Source organism: Sciurus carolinensis, chromosome 1, assembly GCF_902686445.1.
Source record: "Sciurus carolinensis chromosome 1, mSciCar1.2, whole genome shotgun sequence".
NCBI lineage: Eukaryota > Metazoa > Chordata > Mammalia > Rodentia > Sciuridae > Sciurus > Sciurus carolinensis.
The window spans coordinates 79,781,696-79,798,116 of record NC_062213.1 but is presented as its reverse complement, the minus strand read 5'-3'; the positions used below and the strand labels follow the sequence as shown (position 1 = coordinate 79,798,116).

General features: G+C 36.8%; 1 protein-coding gene across 3 annotated transcripts; it reads left to right on the top strand.

Annotated features, from left to right (window-relative positions):
* The first annotated feature begins 2,168 nt into the window (after window positions 1–2,168).
* Mrpl15 (mitochondrial ribosomal protein L15) lies at window positions 2,169–15,006 on the top strand. 3 transcript variants are annotated; one of them, XM_047555720.1, is made up of 6 exons: window positions 2,169–2,325; window positions 3,216–3,370; window positions 4,169–4,334; window positions 7,332–7,455; window positions 13,238–13,506; window positions 14,700–15,006. In XM_047555720.1, exons 1-6 carry the CDS (start codon window positions 2,218–2,220, stop codon window positions 14,766–14,768), a joined length of 891 nt encoding a protein of 296 aa, XP_047411676.1. In that variant the 5' UTR covers window positions 2,169–2,217; the 3' UTR covers window positions 14,769–15,006. The 3 variants fall into 3 exon arrangements, with proteins under 3 accessions (XP_047411676.1, XP_047411667.1, XP_047411683.1); XM_047555711.1 differs by lacking the exon at window positions 14,700–15,006 and having other exon boundaries at window positions 13,238–14,208; XM_047555727.1 differs by lacking the exon at window positions 14,700–15,006 and having other exon boundaries at window positions 2,213–2,338; window positions 13,238–14,208.
* The last annotated feature ends 1,415 nt before the right edge of the window (window positions 15,007–16,421 follow it).

Genomic DNA, 16,421 nt, shown 5'->3' with positions numbered 1-16,421 from the left:
CTGATTTATTCACCACACCCCCTCAATTTACATTCTTACAGCAAAGATGAAACTCATCAAATTATTCTGACAGTTTAAAATGCTTAATCAACATGTTGAATATGAGATAAACATGGAGCCTACAATTAACTGCAAATTATTATTTCCATTATTATTAAGTGATGTCACCAATAACATTACATAACCTGCACAATGAAGATAATATCTACTTCCAAGAAGCATAGCACATTATTTTACATTTCCTGTGTCTCATTTACTCAATAAAAATTTCCCACAATAAATTGGGAAATTTATTTATTGGTATTAACAATTAACTAGAAGTTCATTATGTAATGCAAACATCTATTTTCTAAGCAGAGAAAAAACATATCTTTCTGAGGATTAGGGTATTTTGCAATTTTCTTTCCAAAGGTATGAAAATTCAAATAAAAAGATGATGGAGGTTTTTGAATTAAAGATCATTAAGGACAAAGCTAGGCAGGGTGGTACATACCTGTAATCCCAGCTATTTAGTGCATTTTTTTTTTTTTTTTGTACCAGAGATTGAACCCAAGGGTGCTTGCCACAACCCCAGCCCATTTTTATTTTTTATTTTGAGACAGGATCTCAATAGTTTGTTTACAATCTCACTAAGTTGCTGAGGCCGGCTTTGAACCTGAGATCCTCCTGCCTCAGTTTTCCCCACTGCTGATTACAGGTGTGCATCACCACACCCAGACCTTGTCTCAAAATAAAAAGTGGTAGGGATATAGCAGGGTGGAAGAGTGCTTGCCTAACATGCCTAAGATCCTGGGATTCAAAACTCAGTACAAATAAAACCAAAACCAAACAAAAAAACATTACACACAAGAACTAGCTTCTGGTTTTTTCTACATCCTATTTCTTTTAGAATCTGGACCTTACCTTCATGTAATTGTGCAGAACACACATCTATATTTTCTTCTTTTTTGTTAATTAGTCTACAAGAGTCTACTCCTTTTTTTTTTTTTTTTAACTTTAAAGAATACTTGATTTTGGAAATTCTCTCCTGATTTCTGGGAATAAAATCCTGCCTGGTTTCATCAATGCAATAAATTCAGTGTCTTGCTCATACATACTGCTTAAATAAAAGAATGAATGCAAATGTTACTTTATGTAGTTTACACTGGATTTAAGGTAACTTCAAAACAGTCCAGTTAAACAGAAACAGACGCCCTCCAAAAAGTTTCTCACCTTCACTGTTGGTGATTGCTAGTAAGAGCCAACAGGAACAACTCCCCTGCAAGGCAGTGAAATAGCAAAAGAATATAAATGGGAAGGAACATCGTCTTTTTAATATTAAACTCACTTAGACAAGTGTGTTTAAACTCACTTATTCTTGGAGTTAAAATAATGTGTTTTGTGACATAAATATTCACTTCTACATTACAAAACTACAAAAAGTACTGAAAGGAGGCATGTAAGTTTGAATTCTGGCTTTACTGTTGTGCGACCTAGGTCTATCTGCCTGACCTTGCCAACAAGCCTTACCTTCACTGTTTGTAAAGTGTGGTTAATATCTACCTCTAGAGTGATTGTTTAGTTAGATAATTTGAATAAGACCAACTTAACACATTGTCTGGCACCTTTCAGGCGCTCAGTACGGTCCCTATCGTTAATAGTAAATAAAGTTAGTACTTAATGATTCACTCAAAACAATATAGATATACACAGTGAGAATTCACAGTTTGAATCTTATTCAGAGATTGATTATTAGAGCCAGGCCTTTTACTAGCTTCACTCCAGGTATTATTTTCGTATCTCCAGTATGTCCGGTTCACATTATTTTATTCTGGGTTCCACATTAAGCTTAGAGCATACACTGCTTCATGACATATTGTCTCTTACACAAAATATGCAACGTAAAATACTGACTGAAAAAAGGATACTCTAATGCACCGTTTTAAGTGAGTACCCCTTTTTACAGAAGAGGATGTTTTTCATTCGATATCCAACAGGACCCGAGGACTGAACAGGAACTTGCAACACAAGATCACAACCCCAAAGTACCAAGAAAAAACCTTGTTGCCGGTTTCCGACACAAGACTACGAACTCCAAAGCCACTGCATGGGTCCAGGGCTCCCGACGCGCGACAGCAGCACGGCAGGGGCGGGGCCGCGGCCGTAGAGCACTGTGCTGAGACCACGTGGTCTTCGAGACAGCTCAGGGCGACCTTGGAAGCCAGAGGACCTGCGGTCATGGCTGGTCCAGCGCAGGCCGGTGGGGCTAGGTCCCTAGACCTGCTCCGGGCCTTGCCGCGTGTGAACCTGGCCAATTTAAAGCCCAATCCCGGCTCCAGGAAACCGGTAAATGGTGGAGGTGCGGAGGAGCGCTGGGGACCGGGGCTATGGCAGCGGCCTTTCACGCCACATCAAGCCCCAGAACTCTCTTTCCTGGGGATGTTGGTGGGGGACATAGGCTTGCTGAGCCCCTGATACCCCTTTACTGCACCGAGGAAAATATTTCCGCGTGCTCCGAATTCATCATAAGGTTTTTATTTAAAAAGCATACAAATGTTAGAGGAGCAAACCAGGCACTACAGAATGATCGTAATTCAAATTTGGGTTTAAAATGAAGTCTCCTAAACGGTATATCTTTTCGGCGTTGGAAAGGCGTGAATTGGTTTATGTCAGATATGTCTTCTGCAGCTCAACGAATACAGCTAGAAAAGCTATTGTGGACTTTCTGTCATTGTAACAGTAAATTTATTGCTTACACGAGGAATAGCAAGTAAATTAAGGAAAAAGATTTTCTTTATAAATTAAGTCTTCAAATAAAATAGTGTATATTGGCAACAGTTAACATATGTACAGTTCAGTCCAATATAAAAGCATTTTCTTAAATATCATTAAGCTTTGTTGTGGATGTTTAATTCTAGGATTTTTTTTTTTTTTCTCATTTCTGGGCTATTGTAGAACCCTTAGTCCCATCCCATTCTTGGAGCTTTGCGCATCTTGTATTTTGTAACCACAAAAACTAATTACATCCTCAGAGGCAAAGATGCCAAGAAAGTATGTGAATGATTAGCTAGAACAGTGTTTGGAACATAGTGTTAGCTACTACGGTTGGTTAGGTGAATGAGTGGCATAGCAATACACACACCCACAAACACATACATACACACACAGCAAGGAGTTGAAATATGGTTTTTAGAAATGTATCTGAAGATCCTAAAACTTTTCTCTTTTCTTCACAGGCCAGGCGACCAAGAGGTCGGAGAAGAGGTAGAAAATGTGGGAGAGGCCACAAAGGAGAAAAGCAGAGAGGAACCCGACCCCGGCTGGGCTTCGAGGGAGGTCAGACTCCATTTTATATCCGAATTCCAAAATATGGATTTAATGAAGGACATAGGTAAGGTTGTGTAACGTCTTAAAGTACAAGTCTCTAATTTACACTGAGAATCACCTAAACAGTAATTTAGTAGAAATTTTAAATTCTTTTTGGAGCTATTGTTAGTAAAAAAAAACTTTTGCTATTGTTCCTGCAAATCATTTTTGTAATGAAACTGGCCTGGATTAGTAGGGGAAAAAAACTCAAGCATTGTACTGGCAAATGAAGATGATAATGCCTGTGTTCCTCTCTTGTGATTACCCGACACCTGGTGTGCACACACTGTGTGTGTTTGTGTGTGTGTATGTGTATATATATTATATATATATCTCTCTGAAAATTCTAAAACTTTTTCTTTCCTTTTAGGAGAGATGACCTAGAGGTAGAAAATGTGACTCTCGTGTGTATAGAAAAAGTATTATCAGGATTATATAAGTATATGTATGGTATTTGTACATCCATACCATACACATAATATCTAGCCCACCGTAGTTACCCAGTAAATGATAACTAAATTATTTCTTTATACTTCATTACTACATAATTCAGATAGTGGGTTAAATTTGTTAATTTGTTTATATAAGTGAAGTAAATGCTTTAGAAAGGCAAAATATTTTTAGTGGAATAAGAAAGTACTAGTTTTATTTTATCATTCCAAATTCAGCAATACTACATGTTTGTGTTATACTCAGGAGGGTTTTATTTTGTTATACCTTCAAAAATCATAGAAGAAAACACGGGACAACACTTTGAATTGATTTCTAGAAAGTTTGGAAAAATCAATTTGTATTTTCCAATTATTGCATTGTTGTTTCATAGCTTCAGACGCCAGTATCAGCCTTTGAGTCTCAAGAGACTGCAGTATCTTATTGATTTGGGTCGAGTTGATCCTACTCAGCCTATTGACTTAACCCAGCTTGTCAATGGGAGAGGTGTGACTATCCAGCCTCTTAAAAGGGATTATGGTGTCCAGCTGGTTGAGGAGGTAAGTCTGAATTAGATCTTTTGGTATTACATAGAAGGAAATTTTTAATTTTCCCATACAGTAAAACCCACTCCCCATGGGTGATATCTTCCAAGTGGAGGCCTGAAACTATGTTTTTGCCTTTATATACATACCTGTGATAAAGATTGATTTATAAATTAGGGACAGGAGAAATTAACATCAATAACTTACTGTAGCTCTTAACCTCAGCATACAATTTTTTTCCTTATTAAATCTAGAACTTCCACCTTTTCACTTAAAGGAAGCACTTTATGGCTTCTCTCTGGCTTATCCGAATTGCTGTCATCACTATTTTTGTGCTTTGGAGTCATTAGTAAGTAAAAGAAGGGTTACTTAAATATAAGCACTTAAGAGACCAATGAGTGAGTAGTATATACTAGAATGGGGTGGGATGGCATGAGATTTCATCATCTTACTCAGCACACAATTTACAACTTCAGATGAATTGCTTATTTCTGGAATTTTCTAATTGATATTTTTGGACCTGGAATGCACATCTTCTGTGTATCGTACAGCTTGCTTCCTCACTTCCTTTGGTTCTCTGCTTAAAGGTGAACATATTAGGATGGTGTTTTTTGACAGCTTTTTATAAAAGAGCACTTGCATTGCCCTTGCAGTCACACTGTCTCCTTTACCCTGCCCAAAGCATTTTCTTTGAAGATATATGAACATTTGGTATTTATTATTTAGGCATTTATGTTTCATTGTCTTCCTTTCTAGTGTGTAAACTCCCCTGATGGCAGCTAATTTGACTGCTATTATTTTTAATATTAGAAATAATAGTTTATGATAGTCACTTAGTGAATATTTATAGGAAAAGGAATGAATCAAATCTCATTCTAATTGCACTAAAGAAGTTTTGTTTATAGGAATTAGCCAAGATTTCATAAACATAAATTTTAGTAGGTTAATCAACTATTGTTTCTTCTTTTTATCTGGGTAGGTAACTTAGTAGCCACTAGGGGGAAGCATATGTTTATGGAAAAATCTTTTAGATACCTTTGAAAAAGCAAGTCTCTTGATAAAACTTTTCAGATAAGATAATTTGAAAAGAGCATACCAAATACATGATTAAACTTCAGTATTCTGCTCTGGGTGTATAAGGAAACAGATACATATCTTAATATATGGGAAAATCCATGAGCTCATTAAGTATTTTTTTTTCCCCCCAATCGCCGTTTACCTTTATTTGTTCACTTTGTCATTAGGTCTTAAATTGCACATCCCATTACTCTTCAGATCTGTGTCTATTAAACTAGCAAAAATTTTCCTGAAAACTTTACCCAAGGGCTGTGGTTGAGTTAATGTAATCACACATTATTTATAGCTCTGTAAATTCTTTACCTTCTCTGGATTTTAGATACACAAGCACATAGTGGGTAATAAAAGAAACAAGATATAAAGACCTTCCTAAAAATGCCATTTATTGTACTGAAAATACTGGAACTGATACCAGTGTCCAAGAATAGGGAGATTGTTAAGCAATCTATGGAGTAGTAATTAAAAATCACAAATAATATGGCAAAACCCTATTTTATGAATCCATGGTGCCCTTGATTATAATAATGCATACCAGTATCAAAGGTAAAAACATGAGAAATACATTTGAGATTTGATGGAATGTTTTTGAAATACATGAAAAGTTTTTGCTCAAAGGAACCAAATTGGAAGTTTGTTTTAACCACACCAAAAAAGCAAAAAATTTCTTTTCCTACAAAAGAGTGGTATTGCTGCCATCTTTTATTTTGAAGTAAATAAAAATAATGTGTTTTGAAATTAGAGAAAAATTTAGCTTATCCTGACAGATGTGGCTGAAAACTTCAGCACCACATTTTTTGATATTAAATATTTAGGGAAAAGTAGACCTTTTTTTGTTTTCAGTTTAGAGTTTATAACAAAGTCATTAGTGAGTTCAAAATGAATTTGTTTTCTACCTTTTCCTAAAGTGAGGACTGACCCCCCTCTGAAGTTTAGATGTTGTCAGATATTTTCTTCTAACTGTTCCAACCCCCTTTGTCTCCTCTTTCCACCTCCTCTTGGCCTCTTGCTTATTTAGGGACAAGATTACTTTTTATAATGCAGCAAAATGTTGTAGTTAAGAACATAGAATCTGCTGCGGGTATCCATCAGTGGTAGAGTGCTTGGCTAGCAAGTACAAGGCCCTTGGTTCCATCCCCAGCTCTACCACAAAAAAAAAAAAAGTACCTCAAATGCTGTGACGTGGATTAGAATTCTAGCTTTCTGATTGTGGGCCATTTACTCAAACTCTGTGTTTCAGTGTCCCCATCTGTGAAGTTGTTATAGCAATAACCCTGCCATATAGTTGATACAAGGATTAACCAATCTACTATTATCTACTATTAATTACTATTAAAGAAGTACCTGCAGTTAGTATTTACTACATATCTATTTCTACTTACAGGAATTTAAAATTGATAAAACAGGATGGCCTAAATAAAATGTAAAAAAAATTCTTGATAGATATTTAGGAATATATTTAAATAGAGATATTTAAAAATAGAAATTATTACTAAATTGTAGGTACTCTACAGGGGAGTGCACAGTTTAAAAGGAAGATTGAGCTGTACATAACTAATCTCAACTACTTGGGAGGCTGAGGCAGGAGGTTTGCAAGTCTGAGGCCAGCCTTAGGAACTTAGCAAGATCCTGCCTCAAAAATAAATTGAAAGGCTGGGATGTAACTCAGTGGCAAAGCATCTACCTTGCATTTTCAAAACCCTGAGTGCGACCCCCAGTTCCAAAAAAGACCATAGAAAGAACCTCACCAAAATAATAAGTAAATTAGAAAGATTAAAAAAATGAAAAGGACTGGGGGGGTATCTCAGTGGTAGAGGTCCTCTGGGTTTAATTCCCAGTACCACACACACACAAATACAAAATAAATAAAAAGAAAGCTTGCCTTAATTATTTTTATCCAAGCTATTTACTAACAGACATTGTTTTGACTTATGGCAGGGTGCTGATACCTTTAAGGCAAAAATCAATATTGAAGTACAGTTGGCTTCAGAACTAGCTATTGCTGCAATTGAAAAAAATGGCGGTGTAGTTACTACAGCCTTCTATGATCCAAGAAGTCTGGGTAAGCTTGTTCTTGTGGTTGTTTTCTTCTTTCCTTCTTTATTGATTATTTAATGAATGGCAACTGTTGGGTTATTTGATACATATCTAGCACGTGGGTTATCATGATAGAAAGAATAAAGCATGTAGCTGACAGATATGCCAAAGACAAAAAGCCTTTTGGTTTCTCCTCTGAACCCAGGCCTATGTCTGGTGTCTTTCCTTGAAAATTAAGGAAGGATCTCAAGTTTAACAGATGAAGAATGTCTCTTTTCTCTTTCACCTCATCCTGTTCTTACAGTTTTCCCAGTGTAAATGATGGCTCCATCTTTTTGGGTTTTCTATCCAAAATTTGGAGTCCTCTGGACTCTTTCTTGTATACCCTAATAAGCCCTATGAGTTTGTTTTTCACACTGTGTTCACAGTCCAGCTATTGCTCATGTGGTCCAAGCCACCATCCTGTTGCCAACATGACTGGGGTACTTCTACCTGGCCTCTCTGTTGCTGTCCTGCTTGTGGGGAACAGCCTGGCACAGGGTTCCGTTTAAAACATGAACTTACCACTCCATGCACAAAGGCTCCAGTGGCATCCCTGCTGCTCCTTTGAGGAGCATGATGTGTGATCTGGACCACCTCCTCCCTCCCTCCCACTGTTTGCTCTGCTCAGTTCCCACTGGCCACCTTCCCTGACGTTCCTTCTCATGTCAAGCCCCTCCACCTTTAGGCCTCTGCTTCTGTTGTTCCCTCTGCCTAGATATTTCTAGATACTTTGTAGATACTACTCCCTCCACCTAGAATTTTCATGGCTCTGGACCATGAAGGAGAGATTATTCCTTCTTGTACTAGGGAGATCATTCCTGCCTGTACTGAATAAAAGAGCACATACACATGCATAAGCACATGCATTCACATGTGTATATATACTCACACAAAGGCACATGCATGCATGTATGTACTCATACCAACAGGAACATGTATGTGCGCATGCGCGCACACACACACACACACACACACACACACACACACACAGTCACATCCTGTTCCCTTTTCCTGTTCTTGGTAGCCATTACAAACCAACAGGTGTTTTTTCTTTTTTCTTTTTTTTGGTACTGAGGATTGAACCCAGGGATGCTGTAGCACTGAGCCATATTCCTAGCCCTTTTTATTTTTTCTTTTGAGACTCACAGAGTTGCCTAGGGTGGCCTTGAACTTGTGATCCTCCTGCCTTAGCTTCCCAAATTGCTGAGATTACAGGTGTGAGCCACCACACCCAGCTATAATTTTATTTCCCTCTCTCCCTTTTATTCTTTTTCTCTTCCTTCTCATGATGGCGGGGACCTTTTGTTCACTGCTGTATATCTGGCACAGAGAGCAATGCCTGATGAATACTAGAGGCTCTGAATTGAAGAGGTGAAAATCAAACACAACTTAATGACCGAATGCTTTTATGAAGTATTCTTTAACGCTTTTACATTGAAATGAGAGTTAAACATTTCCCGACCAAATAGCTCATTAAGAGAAAATTCTTTTAAAATTGATGTATTAAAGTGGAAAAGGAAATATTCATATTTTCTGTATGGAGAATTTGAAATAGTTACCATTTCATTTTCTTCATAATTGAAAGTTTATAAAAATAGAAAACGTAATTCTCATTTCCTTCTATTCGTAAACGAACCTTTTAGTTTGGTCTGTCACTCATTTTTTTTTTTTTTTTTGGATACTGGGGATTGAACTCAGGGTCACTCGACACTGAGCCATATCCCAGCCCTATTTTGTATTTTATTTAGAGACAGAGTCTCACTGAGTTGCTTAGCCCTTCGCTTTTGCTGAGACTGTTTTTGAACTTGTGGATCCTCCTGCCTCAGCCTCTCTAGCTGCTAGGATTACAGGTGTGTGCCACCGCACCAGGCTCTCACTCATTTTTTAAAAATGTTTTTATTAGTGCATTATATTTATTCTTAATAGTGAGGTTCATTTTGACACATAATTTGCTCCCATTTCAATCCCTCATCATTCAAATTTTTTAAAGTGAGCTTCTTCAAATATGAAGATGCATATTTTTCTTTACATTAATCGCAAATATTTTGGAAGGGTTTTTGATGCCAGAATATTTTTCAGTCATTGTCACCACAGAGGATGGCAGTGGTGATTGCTCACCAGATACCATCTAATGCCATTTGCTGGAGTCTGGGGAATCATCATCATCCTTGAGACTATTGTTTTGGCCTTTCCAGGCTGCTCTGCAGTTGTTTTGGGAGGCTTTTATTAAATAAGCAATAAAATCATAACTTTTAACAGTAGTAATTTTGTCTGAATAACTGACTTGTACTTTTTCAGATTATGGGGAAAAATTGAATATACATTTTTCTTCCCTTTTTGAAAGGGATATTTTTAAAAGTAAGAAGAGTTCTTTCTCTTTGTGAGCCCTGTGGAAGAAAGTTGATTTGGTGAAAAAAGAATTTTTTTTGTTGTTGTTTTTTGTTTCGTGGTGCTGGGGATTAAACTCAGGGCCTTATACATTCAAGGTAAGCACTCTATATCCCTAGCCCTCTCTCAAATTTTTATTTATTTATTTTGTTTGGTACTGGGATTGAACCCTGGAGCACTTTACTACTGAGCCACATCCACAGCCCTTTTTATATTTGATTTTGAGACAGGGTCTCACTAACTTGCTTAGGGCCTCACTAAGGTGCTGAGGCTGGCTTTAAACTTTCGATCTTTCTGTCTCAGCCTCCCAAACCACTGGGATTACAGGTGTGCACCACCATGCTGGGCCAAATTTTTTAAAGTTTAGAATAAATTGTATGTTTTTTGAAAGTTTGCTACCTGTTATTTTTTGAAGGGGGTACCAGGGATTGAACCCAGGGGTGCTTAACCACTGAGCCACATCTCCAGCCCTTTTTTGTATTTTATTTAGAGACAGAGTCTTGCTGAGTTGCTGAGGCTGACTTTGAACTCACGATCCTCCTGCCTTAGCCTCCCAAGCCTCTGAGATTACATGCATGCGCCACCGAGCCTGGCTGCTACCTGTTTTTTTAATGAGATGACTTTGATAATGATGAATTATGTCTGATTTATTTTGCATTTTTGTACGATTAGGTAGCACATTTTCCTAACTTATTGGAACTTTTAATAGCTATATCCAGTTGTGTTTTAGGCCTTAAGTAAATTTGGGGTATGTGATGCATGCAGTTTATTTGGTGACTGTGAACTAATACAAACTTGTTCTCTTCAGACTAGGTTATTCCCATACACTGTGTCTCTATATTCACTCCCTAGTTTCTTACCAAAAAAAAAAAAAGAAAAAATTGTTTTTAAAGTGGGGATAGCTTATATAAAGTATTTTGTGAACTTTTCTTAAATGTATTCCAATTTTTTTTTTTTTAAGAGTTGCCATACTCTATTTTATTTTATTCTTTTTAGATATACATGACAGTAGAGTGTATTTTGACATATACATACATGGAGTATAACTTATTCTAATTAGGATCTCATTCTTGTGGTTGTACATGATGTGGAGTTTCACTCCTTGGTGTAATAGAAAAGTTATGATTGATTTATTCTATTGTCTTTCCTATTCCTGTCCCCTCTCCCTTCCCTTCATTCCCCATTGTCTAATCTATTGAATTTCTATTCTCCACCTCCACCCTTGTTGTGTGTTAGCATCTGCATGTCAGAGAGAACATTTGGCCTTTGGTTTTCTGGGATTGACTTATTTCACTTAGCATGATGGTCTCCAGTTCCATCCATTTACTGGCAAAAGTCACAAAGGCTTTTAAAGGCTGAGTAATTTTCCATTGTGTATATATACCACATTTTATTTATCCATTCATCTGTTGAAGGGCACCTAGGTTGGTTCCATAGCTTAGCTATTATGAATTGTGCTTCTGTAAACATTGATGTGGCTGTGACACTGTAGTATGTTGATTCTAAGTTCTTTGGATATAGACCAAGGAATGGGATGACTAGGTCAAATGGTGGTTCCATTCCAAGTTTTCTGAGAACTCTCCATACTGCTTTCCATAGTGGTTGCACCAATTTGCAGTCCCATCAGCAATGTATGAGCATACCTTTTTCTCCACATTTTCACCAACATTTATTGTTACTCATATTGTTGATAATTGCCATTCTGACTGGAGTGAGATAGAATCTCAGTATAGTTGTAAATTTAATTTGAAGTGTAGTTTTAAATTGCTAGAGATGCTGAACATTTTTTCATACATTTGTTAACCATACATATTTCTTCTGTGAAGTGCATGTTCAGTTCTCAAAGGTTAATTTCTTGGTGAGTCAGGAACATCAAATATTTAATTATCCTCTGGTATAAGTACAGTATGTAGATTTTTTTATCCAGAGCATAAATTAGCTTTTGGTGACTCCGCTTTTGTCTTTCTTGGTCTTGACCCTTAGTGGCCAGCTTCTAGTTCTTGTTTCTGATGGACTATCTAGTGGCCTCCTTCTAATGGCCATATCTCACTTGCCCGTAGATAATGAGATGTATAAGGTATCTGTTAGATTCTTGCATTCAGCTAATATTTAGTCAGAGTCTAGTATTTGCTGGATACTGTTCCATGTGAGGGAGAGACAACAGTGCAAGAATCAGAAGTCCCTTCTGGAGCTTATTGTCTGGTGGGTGAGAGTGCACAGATACCTTATTGTATAATACAAACTTTGCGTGTATGAATGATTAAGTCAGGGAAACTTTGTCACTGCCCTGTGATATATTTCCTATTATTTTAAGGATTTTGATAAGTTCTTTATTGAGACTGTTTTAATTTATGTGATTGGTTTTGTTTCCAGTTAAGGTTAAGTGTGCATTGCTGAAGCATGATGAGTAGGACATCATTATTTTTGTACAACTATCTGTTTGTGTATTTGTGTAATTGTTTTGTAAACTGTCAAAAGACCTGTGGCATCAATGATATTTTATGTGTTTATGTGTTGGCCTTTTCTCACCCATCACATTCAGAGGACATGTTCAGGTACTTTAAAAAGTTTAAAAATAAAACTGGGATTGTGTTGCATTCTTGTGTTGGTTGTTTTCACAAGAGATTTCTTTGCCTACTCTTTAGTTAAAAGAATTTAATTTTAATGACATTGGTTTTCCAGACATATTAATGCATCTTTCTAATTTTTAAACTAGTAAGATTCCCATATGAAGATATTAAATGTCTTCGAGGCTGTTTGACTTGTAGTTTGGCCACTATGGTTTTCTGTTTTAGGACTTCCTATTAATGGTGTGGTGAGCAGAACTCTGTCTGTTCTAGAACACATAGACAATGCCATAAAAATGTTTTATTTTTGTGTTTTTAAACATAGAACTTAAATAAATGTTGTCTGTGTTTTCATTGGTAGTCATTTCATGAATCATTGATAGCCTAAGGGTGACTTTGGCTTTCAAGATGTAAACTATTGCCAGGCAGAGTGGTACATGGCCGTAATTCCAATGACTTCGGAAGCTGAGGCAGGAGGATTGGGAATTCAGAGCCAGCCTCAGCAACGTTGAGGTGCTAACCAAATCAGTGAGACCCTGTCTCTAAATAAAATATAAAATAGGACTGGGGATGTGACTCAGTGGTTGAGTACCCTGAGTTCAGTCCCTGGTGGTACCCCACCACCAAAAGAAAAAGATGTAAACTATTAAAAATGAATTATCTCCTTTTGCTCAAGACAAACCTTTGTAATAAAAAAGCTCTTGGAATTAGGTTCTCAACTCAATAAATTGAAAAATTAGTAACTAGAAGAAAATTTGTAACATTACAGAGTCAATAATTTGTATATCTTTTTTTAAATTTAATTTTTAGATATTCTGTGCAAACCTGTTCCATTCTTTCTGCGTGGACAACCCATTCCAAAACGAATGCTGCCCCCTGAAGCACTGGTGCCATATTATACCGATGCAAAGAACCGCGGTTACCTGGCAGATCCTGCCAAATTTCCTGAAGCAAGACTGGAACTCGCCAAGAAATATGGTTATGTTCTACCCGATATCACTAAAGATGAACTCTTTAAAATGCTCAGTACCCGAAAGGATCCGAGGCAGATCTTCTTTGGTCTTGCTCCAGGATGGGTGGTAAATATGGCAGATAAGAAAATTCTAAAACCTACAGATGAGAATCTCCTCAAATATTATAGCTCATGAATTCCCTTCCAGGAAAGCAGAGTTGTTGAAGAGTACCAGAAAAGGGACTAAAACATACAGATTTTTCCAGTCATTTTACAAAGTCATTTGCATTTCCCAGATGTATAATTCTTCAACTGTTGATGTTAGTTGTTAGTGTAATCATATCTCTTCTTCATTTTCATCTAAAATTAAAATAACACTGCGAAAATAAGGACTACACAAAGGAACTGACTATAGGTTGTGTCTTGAAGATTCAGACACTGCAGGTTGATTGAAGGACAGTTATAACTATTTCAAAATATTCCTAGTCTATCTTTTCCTCTATGCCTTGTCTTGTTATTTTTGCATGTTAGAATTAACACACAAGTGGAATGAGGTTGATTAGTAGGCCCGCTCAACTGAGATTGGAATAGGTGCTAATGAGCTGGTAAAATGAGCTCCTTTTAATCAGTAGTCTCAGGGAGCTCTGCTACCCAGTGTCAATATGGTGAGCCCTCTGATCAGGAATTTGAATAAGGCTGGTGAATGACTTCTTTTTTTTTTTTGGTACTGGGGATTGAACTCAGGGGCACTTAACCACTGAGCCACATTCCTCATCCCTTTTTATTTTTTTATTGTATTTTTTTATTTTTTTGATGGTAGCTGGAAGTTGAACCCAGGGCCTTTTTCATACTAGGCAAATGCTCTACCAACTGAACTATATCCCCAGCCCCCTTTTTAATTTCTTAGTTTGAGTCAGGGTCTCACTAAGTTGCTTAGGACCTTTCTAAATTTCTGAGGTTGGCCTTGAGCTTGTAATCCTCCTGTCTCAACCTCCCGAGCCACCATGGCCACCATGGCCAGCCTGGTGAATGACTTCTAAGTGGTTTACTTTCTGGCAGTATGAGAGGTTAGAGAAACAAAAATTCCAAGCAAATTAATTTTCTCCACACTGATGAGAGTAAACAATAATGATTAAGCCATTAGCATTCTTAAAGAAGTGTTCTAACCCATATAATTCCACTTATCTCAGACATCGTAGACCTTTGTCTTTCAGTTATTTCAAATAACTTTGGAAAACTTGTTCAATGATTATGTATACAATAAAAATCATTAATAATGGGAAAATTAAACTCATTTTTTTGTTGTTTTTTGTTTTTGAGGTGGGGTCTTGCAATCTTGAATATGGCCTTGAACTCCTGGGCTCGAGCATTCCTGCCTTGGCCTCCTGAGCTGCTGGGACTATGGGCTCATGCCATTGTGCAGGGCTTAAACTCAATTTAATTTAGGAGGTAGTAAGCTAAATTAGCTTTTCAAAGATATGTTGTATCTAAATCTTATAAAAATTTACCTTGAGCAATTAAAAATTGATCTTGAGTAATTCATGATAATTCTTTCATAATAGAAATAAAATGATTCTTGGCTGGTTATTTTCTTAAAATAAAAAATTAAAAAGCCTAAACCATGAAATATTTTGTTGTGTTAATTTTTCTGCCCCATTCATTGAGGTAGAAAACTTATAAAGCAATTTACTGAGAGTATATTTCAGTTTTTACCCAAGATTATTTAGTTTGGCTTCATATCAAACCATTCCTTAGACCCTGGAAATAAGAATAATCATGAAGACCTTATTCTGTGATAGCATATGAAATTCTAGGAATTCCAAAGGGTAGGCAAAAATTTAAAAACAAGTTTTTATTTTTCAGAGACCCCAAGTAACAGAGTTGGTATGTCAGGGTTAGTTTTGGTCAACATTTTAAAGAACTCCAAATCACAGTGTGTGAATGAGATACAGTTTTTTTTTTTTTTTCTCACAAACCACCCAGCCCAGTTTAGGGCTGGTTGCTGGCTCTGCTGTACAAAGTACCAGAATCTGAGACTTCTCCCTTTTAAACTCTCCCACTCCAAGACTGCAGTCCTCATTTTCATGATCCAGATAGGAACCAACAGGAGCAAGCCAACTTTTCCTAAGGTTCCTAGAGGTTGCCACACAAAACATCTGTTTATGTCCTGTTGGCCACACCTTGGATACAGTCCTATTTTGAAGGGAGCCTGAATTCTTTACTTTGGCAGCTCATCTTAACTGAAAACACCTATTATAATGGGTAAATAAGAGTGTTTATAATGTACAACAAGCAAGAGGATTAATTCTAATTTTGGTATTGAAACCTCAACTGATTGATTGACTTACATTAGACAAATTCAGGGAAAGTGCAGAACTCTTCTGGAATGCTGTGTTTAGTAAGTTATGTCACAGTCAATAAATGACTTAATTCACCTATCTTCTTGTGTACAATACTTTCAAAGCAGAGTGTGACAAAGTACTGGAAACCATCTGACAAGAGGCATTTGCTTTTTTTCTGTGCTTGCTTTTTCTAAACATTTTGACAGCACATCTTACACTTGCAATGTTAGGCATTTAAAAAGTTATATTCACATATAACAAGAAGGAAGAGATGATAAGATGCAAAGAAGGTTGCAAAGAAAAATGCTAAGGAACAAAGAAAATGTGTTTTTATTAACCATCAAAAGTCCTTAAGAGGGCTGGGGAGATAGCTCAGTCGGTAGAGTGCTTGCCTTGCAAGCACAAGGCCCTGGGTTCGATCCCCAGCACTGCAAAAAAAAAAAAAAAAAAAAGAGTCCTTAAGAGACAGAAGTTGAATATTTTCTTTTTAAGTTACTGTTGGGACAAGTCCCCTCAAATGTCCTGTCAGAATAAAAAATTCGTGCTTGTTTTGACAATCTTATTGAAGTTTTAAGAGAAGCACAAGTCCATATTCTCTTCCTGTTACTATTCCTGACTTACTTCCCAGTGTTCTTTTTAATGCAAAGGAGATAGTTTATGTATATTGTTCTGAGCTTATTATATCTATTTTATCTTATTT

What these genes read in the sequence shown, in the direction of transcription:
- Mrpl15 (XM_047555720.1), top strand. Translation starts at nt 2,218, where the DNA reads ATGGCTGGTCCAGCGCAGGCCGGTGGGGCTAGGTCCCTAGACCTGCTC. An exon ending in GGATTTAATGAAGGACATAG is followed by an intron (nt 3,371 to 4,168) that starts GTAAGGTTGTGT and finishes GTTGTTTCATAG; the next exon opens with CTTCAGACGCCAGTATCAGC. An exon ending in GTGTCCAGCTGGTTGAGGAG is followed by an intron (nt 4,335 to 7,331) that starts GTAAGTCTGAAT and finishes GACTTATGGCAG; the next exon opens with GGTGCTGATACCTTTAAGGC.